Below are 13,333 nucleotides of genomic sequence, written 5' to 3'. Positions count from 1 at the left end.
CATTTCCTCTGAGGGGAGAAAGTATGTTCTATTAACCCCATTTTAAGAGGTCATGTTACAAACAGGTATTAATCCTTTTGCTTTTAGATGCGGTACAAACTTGTTTCTAGCATACTCTGGCCTTAAGCAAAGTAGTCCAGGTGTCTCTCTGGGTTTGTCTCTTCCCTAGCCACTTCCTCCTAGGCCAGATAAGATATACAACCCATCCAGCATGCCTTTGGTCTACCCAAGGTTATCTTCCAGGTTGACATGCCCAGAATACCAAAGGAGGTATTTAGAAAGAATCCTAATCAGATGCCAGAACCACCTCAACTGACTCCTTTTAATATGAAAGAGCAATAGTTCTACTTGAGCTCTTTTTGGATGTACAAACTCCTCGTCTTGTAACTAAAGGTAAGGAAAAATCCTTTTAGACTCTGGTATTCAAGGAATCCTTTCTACTGCAAGGAGATAGTACACACTAGCCATAGACATAGAAAAAGAAAGATGGAATGTGACAGGTTGTGATCTACATTCGGCAGAGACAATAAGAACAGAACTTTGAAGTAGCATTCACTTCAAGGTCTCCTACTGTGTTGTCCCTCACTTGCGAGTTGCTTTGGATAAAAGTGTCTGCCAAATGAGTAAATGTAAATGTAAAGAACAAATGCTTAGAACAGACACTGCCATTTTCAGCAATCATCTTCATCTGTATCAAACATGAAAGAAGAAAAAAAATCAAATTATGGTAACTTCTGTAACACGTTTCTTCAATGTAGAACATAGCTGTGTATCTCCTGAAGACTCAATGAATGCAGAACTCCTGAGGAAATCTTGAACTGGCTAAAGTTAGCGAGTAATACGCTACATACATCATTTTAACTGCTTGTTCAACAGTTTGTTGCTATCTCTGTCTGCTGTTGGTGGGCAGGTAGTGTCCAATGGGTTTATCAGACCCTATTCTCTTGAAACACGGGTTGATAGAAGCAGTGAGACTGAACCAAACAGCAAAGTTGTGGGCTGTAAAACTAAAAAAATGAGCTGAAAGAAGCTATAACACTCTGTGGAGCTAGAGTCAGGTGAATTCCTTTCGGTGGGTTTGTCACTATGAGAAAACCGTTGCACATTAAACATTGTCATTTCATCTATTGTTGATGTAAAAAAATTGATTAGTGCAACTCTTTTTATATTACTATTTTATATATGGTATAAAGCTTATAAAACTGGGACACTGGTATGGGTCAAATTAAGGTTTTAACACTAATCTCATTTATGTGTGATTATCTAATTTCTGCTCTTCATACTGAAAAATGAGCACGGTTAATTAAATGATGCTTTATAATGAGCACAATGAGTTGCGGGTCAAACCCGCAACTCCTCCCGGTTTTGGACAGTAAAAACTTTCATGTGTCACGGCCATGTGGAAAGGCCAGGGCAGGACAAAGCTGAGACAGTCAAAGCAACTACAAGAGGAAGGTTAGCTGGCTGGAAGGAGTACAAGGAACAGGCTGAAATAATCAGAGCACAATGACAAATGAGCCCAGGGATGCAGGGAGGAGAGAAAAAAGTAGAGGGACAACGGAAGAGGAGAACATATTTGAGGAAAAAGCTAGAGAGAAACAAGAGCTTGTGATTCTGTTTGCTTGAGTTGGTCTGCAAAGTTTCAATGGCCTACATAAAGTTAATGATAGAGATTGGCTGGCGAATGAACACCTCCTCTCCTCTCAGTGGCCTTCAACTTGTCCCCTTAAGACACAACACCTCCTCTGGCCTGATTTCACAAGGTGCACTTTGAAAGCCATGTCCTACAAAAAGTTCTTCTTTAAAGGTAGTGTATGGGGCAGTTTTGTTAAAAGTCCTAAGTCCTTAAAAACTGCAAGTCCAGGGGAAATTAATCTGTGGATGCTCAATGCTACAGTAGAGAAACAGACTCATGATCCCATATTTGGCCTTTTATGAGGATAATTTAAAGCTAAGTCCCCTCATAGGACTTGTTATAGCTGCTGACTGGGGGTGTAGAGGCTAATTTGTTCCATAGTCTCCTAAGGCCTTGTTCCATCCAGGCCTGAAATCAATATTCCTAATGGAGGCTGAACAGGACACAGCACATCCATTCTCACCACTCCTCTTGCTTGCTTTCTGACTCTGTTGACAGGATGGACAGTAAGAGGAATGCACAATATACCGCTTCTCCAGATGACTCACCGCTGTTTTGGTTTTGGAAACTTTAAAATCCTTTAAGATGATCCCAAGGGACTGTGTATAAAGCTCCAACTCTACGATGACAGTTGTTGCAACAACCCTAGCTACCCTTGCCACTCTGGAACTCTGTTTTCAACAGCACTGTGGCAGTGTCCATTTGGTCTTGATTCACTGCTGTGTCTCTGAGCCCTTAGGGAGAACAGGTGATGGTGTTTGAGAGGGATCTCTTGTGATGTAACACTTAAGGCAAAATCTTGCTTTTAAAATGATGTACTATTCCCCTTAGACCAGGGGACTAAATTCATTGCTAGGCCCTAATGCAGGTTATTCACTGCTTCTGGGTGGGGAGTAGTGACCCCAGCACTTTAGTGTTTCAAACATATGTGAGGGAAAGAAGAAGTCAGCATCTTCTCTTGTTGCAAATCCGTACAAGGATTTGTGTGGATTTGGTGTGTGCAGCAGATGATAGTTAATTTTTCCTCCTCGAAGGTAATCCATTCAGTGTACCCTTGACTCCTACACATCACATCTATGCAGCAAGGGAATGGTTTCAGCAATTACTGTGGGCTGCAAACTTGACATCTGCCCAGCTTAAAGCAGCCTTTACTCAGTTGATGGGATTCAGTGTGGGCTTTCACAAGGTTGCTTCCTAATGAATTTCCTCTGAAGCTACGGATGGAATTGTGCAAAATTACAGCAGAATTCAGGATGTATCAATGAAAGCAAAACCCTGCTTTGAGACAGAAAGTGTGTCTGTGTGTGTGTAGGTAAAAGCTGAAGGAAAACCTTATAAATCCTCAGAGTTTTCATCTATTTTTTGACAAGAACAATGCAAAATACTTTCTTTGTGCTGTCTTGTGCACCTCTCCTCTCTACTTGATGCTATCCTCCCATTCTTTGAATGTAGGAATCATTACTTCCTCTTAAAGCTATCTGGTGTGTTTTCCCGCATTTTCTCTGACTGGCTGATTGTCTCTTTGCCTCCCTCCTGGCACCTTATCAATAAAAACATTCCTATGAAGCTTTATCTATGATACGTTCTCAAGAGTTGCATCTTTTTTTTTCTTTGCTTTTGAGAGTAGGCAGTTCCAAAATACTCCAGCTGGTCTATCACACATCCATTAATAATGTACTGAAGTGCCCGAATGCAAATCTCCAGAATTCGTAACGCTCTGATTGAAAAGCCTATGGATACTAGCAACTGTCTTATCTACAGGGAACTGGTTAAACAGCATGCCCACATGGAGAACCAATTAGGTACCTGGTTGTTATACAGTAAAGGAGACGATGGAAAGATGAAGCAGAATTCTCATTAGTCCTTTCCTATTACCTTGCTGGCTGAGAATCTATCAGAAGCAGCAGCAAAATGAAGCAGACAGTTTATGTGATGCATACGGGTGCAATACATAACAATACTGTCACACCCAGATGCTCACAAAGTGTCTGCGTAAACTGGGGCAGAAATAACAAACATACCATAGACTCAAGCTTTAAATTGATGTCCTTTATCTCTCACTTCTCTTCAGCTTGAGGAAAAATATCACATTTTTCCTTGAATTCTACATTTTTGTGCACAGAGAAAGCTCAACTTAGTCCCTGCGGATGATCCTTAGATTAGTCCTGAATGAATCCACTGACTTGATGAGGATGGAACCAGTCAGAACAGTATTTTCAGTCAGCTTCAGACTGTAGGTATTCTGGAGCAAAGTCTAAAAACACATTTCATTATTCTCTCTCCTGTGGCTTTGCATGGGACTAGACTGGTGATAATATCATTTCAGAAACATCAACACAGCTATCCAAGTTCAGGGTCTTTGCGTGCTGCACGAACAGATTCATATAGTAACAGCTGCATCCATACACTATCACACAGTTGGATTTATTTGCCATCTCTCTCCCGTCACACAGTCTGATGGCAATGGCAACAGCCTGTTGAGAATATCCCTTTGCCTCCTCACTATGATGCTTTATGTTTTATGCAGATTTGACAGCTTCCCGATGCTTTTCGAGAGGGCCAGCCAAATACAAGCAGGCAAGATCTGATTGAAATGAGGGAAGGGGGCACTACTGTTTAGAGAAACCATCTACAGACCAACATTATCGCTTTACAGTGGTAACTTTTGTAAAAAATATAAAAACATTTGGGGTACTATTAGGATACACTGTTGCTCAAGTATTTACAGCAATGGTATTTTCTTTTGGAAATACTGATGTAGAGCAAATATCGACATCTTCCTTTCTTTAAAGAGTCGGTTCGTCCCTATTATTAAAAGAATACAAAAACTAGCCTCCGGTCCAAGCAGCTAAAAAAAAATAAATAAATAAATAAAATAAATAAATAAAATAAATAAATAAAATAAATAAATAAAGTAAATAAAATAAAATCGATAGAAATGTTTCTTTCCACAAACAATGCCCTGGTCACAAAAATAAGTTAAAACAAAAACAAAACTCTCTGCATGCTTGGATGCTTTGCAATTACTTTGAACTGTCCCTTTAATGTTTATGGAATTATTATCCTTATTGTTATTGTTATAGATGTAAATGAGCCTTAGAATTACAGATGTCAAAGATAATGGTTCCATTCAAGCATATGTGGATTATCCAGATTCAGACTATTGCTGAGTATGGGACCATTACAATGTTGGTATGAGGGAAGCTGACTGAGATGATGTTTTCTGTGTGCCCCCAGTGAGATGGACAGGCCTCTTTTTGGAGCATCTCTGTAAGGATGACTTAGAAAGTGAGGTGGAGATTAAATGTGTTAAACTAATCATTCCCACATAACCAGCAATGATTGAGTTTAGCATATTTGAAACTAATGAGCATTTGAAATAGTGCTGGATGCAGAGTTTGAGAGAGAGCAGAGCAGTACAGCACTAGGAAAACTAGAACAAAGACGTCTTTGGCAGCCATATACTCCTGCAGGGAATTATATTATAAAAAATACACAGGCCTACTACTGTACACTCATTAAAATGCCCTCAGTTTGTTCTAGTACAGTGGCTTCTCTAGCAGGCAAAAATGTCCCATAAATTAAACTTAAATCATTCACAACTTGGAGAGGGAATGAGCCAAGGACACAACTTTGTCTTAATTCACCTATTCACTATCTAAATATAATCAATACATCATGGAATGTGTGAATAACGAAATATTCTGGCAGTGATTACTTAGAGAAAATAGGCACGTGCAATATCATTCTACCAATTACAGAGGAGCAAAGTGCTTTGGGTAATATGCCGTGAATGTCATGCCAGGTCCCCAATTACATTTAGAAATGTGTCCCACTCGGAGATGAGCGTTGAATAATGAAAGCAGCCTCCATTCACCCACATATCAGACTCAAGGGAAAAGTAAGGTCATTTTAAACCACAGTAATTATCAAATGTGTGCTTCATGGGCTCAGAGTCAAAATTAATATCTCAAAATATCTCTCTTGTGTAAACTGTTTCTTAAACTAATAGCCGTTTCTGGAGGAAGATTTGTTTCAAGCCTTAATGAAACTAACAAAACTTTTTTTCACTAAGTGCCAAATGCAGGAAATAAAATGCATGCAACACTGGGAACATAATATCCACAAAGAGTACATCTATTTTAGGGCTGCAAAAGATCTTAGAGTGAGCATGCACTTCTCTATTGAGAATCTCTTAGGGTAAATATACAAAATGAACAGACAGACAAAGCAGATGACTGACACAGGCAGAGCAGACCACACTGAAAGTGTAAAAACATAGGATAGTCACCAGAGATTTACTAAAAAAACATGTTCAATTTCCTGTAGGATCTCAAGTTCTCTAAAGACGTTTCGGACCTCATCTCTCTCAATGCACTGCTGTTTGTTCATGTACTTCATGGCGTACATCTTCTCTGTGTCTCTCTTTTGCACAATGCATACCTGCAGCAAGAAAGAACAGAATGGAGAGAAAGAGGAAAAGATGAGTGAGACAGAGAGACAATATTAAGAATTTGTATGAGATAAACATGTATTTAGACAGTTTACATACAAATTCTGAACGTGAATTTATATAATAACAAATAAACATGCTTAAATAAACACATATACGAAATCTAAGTGTATAGCTGTAATGGTGGAGAAAGAGAATTATATCACTTCTAAGGTGTCTAAGCCAAGTTTCAGATCCACAAATGCAGCCTCGCTGCTATGAAAATAAAACATGTTTTCAAAACAGCCCACAGCATCTTTCAGCTGTTGATTGACGCAGTCGTTGGGATAGATACCCTATACCTATACGTTAAAGGCTGACATGCCTAGCACCTCTAATGAACTTCATTTTCAAACACAGAAGTTTGTGACAGAAACCACTTCCAAACATATCACTTCATTATTTATTCATCACAGGTTTTGTGGTTTTGTCAGGAAGTGGCTGAAAAAGGTCAGAAGCAGGACAGGACTCCAGAGAGGTCAGAGTCATTACAGTAACATTACTGTCCAACCACAGTCATTAAATAGAACATGGATCTGCTGCAAGTCCTGCCTTGCAGGCAAGCATGGAATTAAATTCTTAAAGTTGCTTGTCTATCTTCCCTCATTGTGTTTTTTTGTTTTGTGTTACCTTAAGACCAAATACTTACGTATTTTTAATCACTGGATGATAACATGGCATGAAGACAGTTAGAGGATAGGTTTGGATTCTTAATACAACACCCATATGCCATATGGGATTGTTTTACGGCCGATATGGAGAGGAGGGATTATTACAGCAACCAACAGCTCTCTCAGCACTCAGTACATATTGCATGTGTGTATTGCATGACTTGGAAAAATCTGAATCCATCCTTAAAATGGCTTTACAGCAATCTCCAAAGGGTGGTAAGATCTAATTTCCATGACTGTTGAGTAGGGTCAGTAAACGCTCAGTAAAATCCTTAAGTGGGCCAGAGGGCAAATACACATTTACAGTAGCTTCAAATGCAAAATGGCTGACATGATGCACAAATATATTGCGAAGCATTTATTTCTTTAACCTGATTTGTTCAATAGCATGTAAACAAGAACCCTGGGTTCCTTAATCGGAGAAATGGATTAAGAAAGATCTGGTTAATTTAGCAAGATCTCTAATGGAGACAGCTGATTTCTTTGTCTTGTATGTGTTTATCTGGGTTTTTGCAAGAGTGAGTGTGATGACAGAGACTTAAGAGAAGACACTCACAATCAGTGTGGCAGCAGTGCAGCAGGATACACTGTTACTCATCCATGTAATAGACTTAATATGCCAGCCTTGGTTTAAAGCTGTGGTAATGGGTCAGGATGGAATCTGATTACTGACCTCCTGCATGTAAGCGCTGTAACTTGATTTCTCCCAATAACCTGGCTTCTCGTGTGCATGTAAACATAGTGAATGTGGAGCCCTCACAGAAAGACAGAATTCACACCACCATGGAGTGTCAAAGTACTTTAGGAACAAAATCTAAGCAGCTGTTTTGGTCCATAAAGATGTCCTACAATGTTAAGGGCATTGTGGGACACTTGGCCACATTGACCACCCTGTAGCATTTGACCACCTTGTGAAGCATTAAAAGCTAAACTGCCCCCTGCTTTTCCTGTTATAGACAGAAGGCCTTAGCTGAATCGAATTGTCCACCACGGCAGAAGTCTCCTCATTAGAGAATGTCCCAGACAGATGGTTGTTTTACACAGAACTCTGGCCCTGATGCACTGTAAAAACACCCAGCTCAGCTAGTCATTTTCTCATTTGTTCAGTCTTTAAGTCTTATAAAAGAGAGAAAAAATGCCAATGGGAAAAGAAAATTTCCATTGTTTCCATGCATATGGGTGCTGGTGCATATGCAGATGCATGGTTTAACATTTTTTATGAATATGGTGATACCATCTTGAAATGAATACATTTTTTAATGCAGTTGGCTTCTATATTCACATTGCCTCTGCATTAAAAACAAATAAGAAAGATTAAGAATTCTGAAAATGCTTCGGATTTTTTCCTCTTGAATAAATGGGAAAAAAGATTTTGAGAATGAACACCAAGCTCAATTAGGTTTTAAAATGGACATGATCTGTCTGGTGACAGGTGGAAATCTGTTACAGTGTAAAATAGTATCTTTGTACCCATGGTTTCCCCTAAAGCACAGAGCTAAAATGAGTGCCAGGTCTGACTCGGCTCTCTCTCCACTTTCCTCCATCTGGATCTCCTCCAAGTTCAGATTTCCCCTACTTCTGTCACTTTCATTACAGAGCCAAAATTCATCAAACCTGTCCCTTCTCCTTCATCAATTGTCAGATTATACTTACTATGAGAGCGCCTATGAGCCAGCTAAACTAACTGTTCGCTAAGCCCCCCCTCCTCCTTTGTTACTATTGCTATACTTGTAAAGCTTTCCATGATAATGGTGTCATATTGACCACCCAAAATTCTAAGTAATTTTTGAAAGAATCGGTTCTTGATTTCAGGCAGAGGTAGACAAATTCAGCTTTTCATTGAGTTTGCTGGCTTGAATAGCAACTGTTGGCAGAGTTGATTAGCTTTAGCTAACTAGCTAGTTAAGCCAATTTTAGCACCATGAGTTGGTTAAAAAAACTGCCACAGTCCAAACTTTCTTACGTCCAACAGAAAAGACTTTGAAGAGGTAGGCTAACCATTGTGTTCTGCAAATTTAATGCTACACTATCATGCATAACATTGGCTGGTGTAGCTGGTGTACCCAAATCAAGTAAAGAGCAGGACCAAGTGGCTAACGGTACCCTTAGCCCCATTTGTGAACTCAGTACTCCATATGTTTCTCACTAAGTCATAAACCTCAGCATCATTTTAGGCAGTCACAAATGGGGCAAACGTTACCCTGAACTCCAGCGAAGGCTTCTAAACAATGGGGAAACACCACACAATATTTGTGCTAGTCACAAACACAGCGTTTTTAAAACCTAACCTGTAAACCCACAAACTGATGTATGTAGTTAATGATATACTTCTTGTACTTGGAAGTAACATGCAGTTGCCACTGTCAGTACTAAACCAGTTAGTAAAAATGCTAATGTTAATGCTAATATTTGCAGCTTACATTAGAGCAGATGAACATACTGTTTAGTCCATTCCTTACACTTTTTTTCTTCTGCAGTTACCGTTACTAAGTTATGAATGGACAACTGTGAACAGTCAATTCATTCTCATGTAAACTTTTAAGATTCAGATTTCATGTAACCATTTATAAATCTTTAAAGGCATTGTTATTAATATTAATTCTGAATTATTATATTATTATATAATATTATATTAATGCACTGCAGAATCTTAATGTCTGATGGTTTCAATACTGATAAAAAGACTTCCATTATCTCTACCGAGAAAACATACGATTCTGGGGGAAAAACCAAACTTATATGTTCAACACAATATCTTTTTTTTTCAATTAAAATAACAAATTAATTAAATATCAGCAGAAAATATGAATTTTTTAAATCTAAATCCTGCTATTGGATTCCCAGTCAACTAATTGTCAGCCATACCCAATACCTCCTTTGTAGCATTTCTTTTTTTTTTTTTAGCCCTCAGCATGACAACACACAGCTCCAGGCCATCCCTTTTTCCATCTCCCTCATTGAGCTCAACACAGACCCAGTTTCTCTCTGCTGTCAGCCAGGCCAGTTTGTACCATCTGCACTGTGCTAGAAGGTAGACTAAATAAACTCATTTCAGTCCAGCAAACCAGAATAGTATAGGTCTTTTAAACATTTACATCCTTTTTTCACTTTTAACATAAAAAAAAGACTCTTTCTCACATGTACCTTAACCTATTCATGTTAAAGCAATTTTCTATGTCAGTGTCTTGTCGGAGCAAGAAAGAGCGTTGATTTTTAGAGACACTCTTGTATTTCACTGGCTCAAGACCTACTTTTGAACTTCTTTATGGCTCTGTTCAGAGCAAAAGCTGTAAGATTCATCAGTAAACCGTGCCAAAGATTGCAAGACTCCTACATACAGAGACAGAGAGAGCCAATTGCAAGAGACTTCCACTGTGCACACTACATGTAACATCCAAATACTGAGTCCTGTGCAGGTGAGAAAGAGTCATATTGTGTCGGAACTAACTTGAGATAGAAGTTTCTAAATGAAACCATTGAGTGACAGATGGAAATCAAAAACCTTATCTGGATAACTGGAAATTATGGGAGCACTCGTAGTACAGCACTCAGAGGACATAACGTTTATTTTCTATTATTGGTACAGAACACAATTGTTCAAGAGATGTGGTCTGTTAAGTTGAAAGCACCACCGGGTAGAGTGTTTTAAAAAATGGTCCCTGCTCACAACTCCATTACTACATGAGCATTATGCAACTTTAACAAAATGTAGGAAGTGAAATGCTCACTGTGTTGGATTATTGATTTTAAGTAAGCTTCAAGCAATAGCATACTGATATGAAAGGTAGAAAAATAAATCTGAAATCCTATGTTATAATTTAGAAACTGTTATAGTATAATAATAATAATCATCATGTAAAGTATATGCATGTATGCATATTCTCAGTAGCAGTATTCATTAGGCATCATCCTTGAGCTTCCTTCTTTCTCATCCTTTGAATTTTTCATGTGGCTTCATTCAAATGCAGGGATGTGTACTATATGGGGGCTCTAGCAGCCCAAGCAGCTGCTTATTTGCCCTTTTGGGGTTGATGTGTCTCTCTGGACCAAATAAAAATAATTATTACTACTCTTATTGCTGTTACTGCTGCTGCTGCTACTGCTGCTGTTATTCTTATAATGACTGTTAAGAGACAGCTTGCCAAGATCCAATTCAACAAGTCATCCTCTTTACTGTCAGTATTAATATCTTTTGAAGATTAAGATGAGAAAGTGCTCTACATCTTTTTTCTTTTTCTTTGTTTGTGAATGAACTTGTTGGTGTTTTGCCCAGCAGTTACGATTGATTTACATGTTTGCCTGAAACTGAGAGTTTGTAACTGATTGACAGGGCTTGAACCTTTGTAAAGCATATTAAAATCTGAGACAGTTTTCAATAATTTATTTTTTATTTTGAGGTATTCCTGCCTATTCTGTATAGACTGTATATAATTGACTTAATGCTGCAGCATTAGATACCTTGGAGCTCTAAGCTTGTTGCTTAGTACTGTAAAAGACTAATTGTTGACTGTGGTCACCCAAGATGAGCTTTATATATGAACCAGTGTTGCGCAATGATTGCAAGAGCAAAGAGAGCTGACAGAGGCAGAGAGAGAAAGATCAGTAAGGCAGCTAAAGCCCTTTTTCAAAACTGAATTCACAGCAGCAGCCAGCCAACAGATGAATGTTTGACTGAAATATCTCATTACTCTGTTTTGCATTAATCCCACTGCCCCACAAAATACCCTGTGTATGCTCCCTGGTCAAGATCAACTCCGTAATTTTCATTTTGAATGGATTCATGTTTTCCTGATCATATGTTTTTCTGTGTTGCTGGCCATATTCTCTGTGCTCTGTTGCTATTCTACCTAGCATTGCACTATACGCAGCTATTTAAAGATTTTCTTATTACAGAGACTCTAATGATTGTGGAAGCGTGTAAAATATTGAACCCAGAGTTTCTCAACCAATCAGATATCACACTGTCAGTCATCTCCTACCAGCTCAGTCTTATCTGGAATCCCCAGGGGCCGGTCAGCAAAGTGAAATGATGACTTTCAAAAAGGATTTATTCATATATTCATACAGCATATTAGCAATTCAATGCATTAGACTTGTTTAGTATGGAGCAGAAAAAAAGTAACAATTTTGAGGTGAGAGGTGTGAGGCAGAATGTTTTGCAAGCTATTTGCATATGAATTGAGACATTTCCACCTAGGCTGAGATCAGTTGAGATGGAAGATTCCTTCTATTGTTGTGATGTGTCCGCTTAAGAACGAGGCACTGATAGAATGATGGCTTTGGAGACCAACTCTCTCCAGGCACCAATGGACACTAAATTGTCCCTAATTAATTCTGTAACATTATCTTCAGAATGCTAATGGTCAGCGTGAGCCAACCTACTATTACAATGCTGGCGAGGTTTTCATTGTTTAATTCTAATTTAGGAACACCTGCTATTCAAATTGCCTTTGAATATTTGTCAGAGATAAAGGTCATTTTGTTTTCAAACAGGCAGGATGGAAGCTATTGGCAAGTCGGAGGATGGTGTCAAATTCCTCTGCTGACTGGCTGGCGTTGCATCTGGGGAAAGAGCTGGCTAATAAATTGGCAGATTCAAACCAGGCCAGGCTCTGGTTTTTCTAGCCTTGAACCAAAATGAGTCATCCCAAAAAAAGAACTCAAGGTGCTGTCCATTGGACAAATTGTAACCCCTGAAAACCTGGATAAATAAGCACCAATAAAAGAAAAGAAAAACATTTTTTTTTTCAGGTATTACTTAGGAAGGTGGCACTTTCATACTTTCATTCAGCAGTCTGGTGCCATTAAACCATTAAACAAATGTGACGGAAACATGGCATTTATGTTTGTTTATGTATTAATTTGAGTAAGGTTGCATCTCCTCATCAATCCACACAGATCTCATGCTGCCATTTTTGCCAGTTGTGGATTTGGTTGAGTAGTGAGAATTAATGGCAGCAGGACAGTGTATGTGGGATCAACTCAGAAACGCGTGGCTCACTGATGTGTTTTTAATAGTTTTAACAGTGGAAATCTCTGATACAGAGCAATAAGATATATCAGTTTATGGATACACGCACAATACTTGCTAGTAGGATCAATTCATTGTTGGTTTTCGTAATTATATGGCATTTGGTGACGATAAGAAAAATGTAGAATATCACCTGCTGGTTTCATTTGTATTCACTTGTTTACTCTAACCATTTGAATTGAAAAGGGGCCAGTGTTTTGACCAGCTGTATTTACATACAGCTTGTGAGTAAAACTCGCGGTTACGGTCCAGGTGAAAATGTATTCAGCACTGCAGCTGTCAGACTGCTGTAGTCTCATGCAACAGGGAACTTGAATGGCACTGCAGTTAATGAGCAAATACAATTGAAGGATAACAAAAAGTCGATTCTTATGGGCTGGGTCAAGGGTTTATACTTGGCTTCAGAATCTACGTCTTCAAGCAGCGGGCAGGACGACAAGCGCTGACCCGGGGTGAGATGCTGTCACTATGTTGACTGTAATCTCTGACCAACAGCTCCACAT

At 38.8% G+C, this 13,333-nt stretch overlaps 1 protein-coding gene across 1 annotated transcript in view; it reads right to left on the bottom strand.

Moving 5' to 3' along the window:
* LOC120796484 (serine/threonine-protein kinase 32C-like) overlaps nt 1–13,333 on the bottom strand; it is a 77,177-nt gene that overhangs the window by 21,479 nt on the left and 42,365 nt on the right. Inside the window, exon 3 of the mRNA XM_040139384.1 lies at nt 5,928–6,079. Coding sequence (XP_039995318.1) covers nt 5,928–6,079 — 152 coding nt within the window. The remainder of the gene's footprint in view (nt 1–5,927; nt 6,080–13,333) is intronic.

This window comes from Xiphias gladius, chromosome 11, assembly GCF_016859285.1.
Source record: "Xiphias gladius isolate SHS-SW01 ecotype Sanya breed wild chromosome 11, ASM1685928v1, whole genome shotgun sequence".
Lineage (NCBI taxonomy): Eukaryota > Metazoa > Chordata > Actinopteri > Istiophoriformes > Xiphiidae > Xiphias > Xiphias gladius.
The sequence above is the reverse complement of the archived record's forward strand: the minus strand, read 5'-3'. Positions and strand labels throughout refer to the sequence as shown.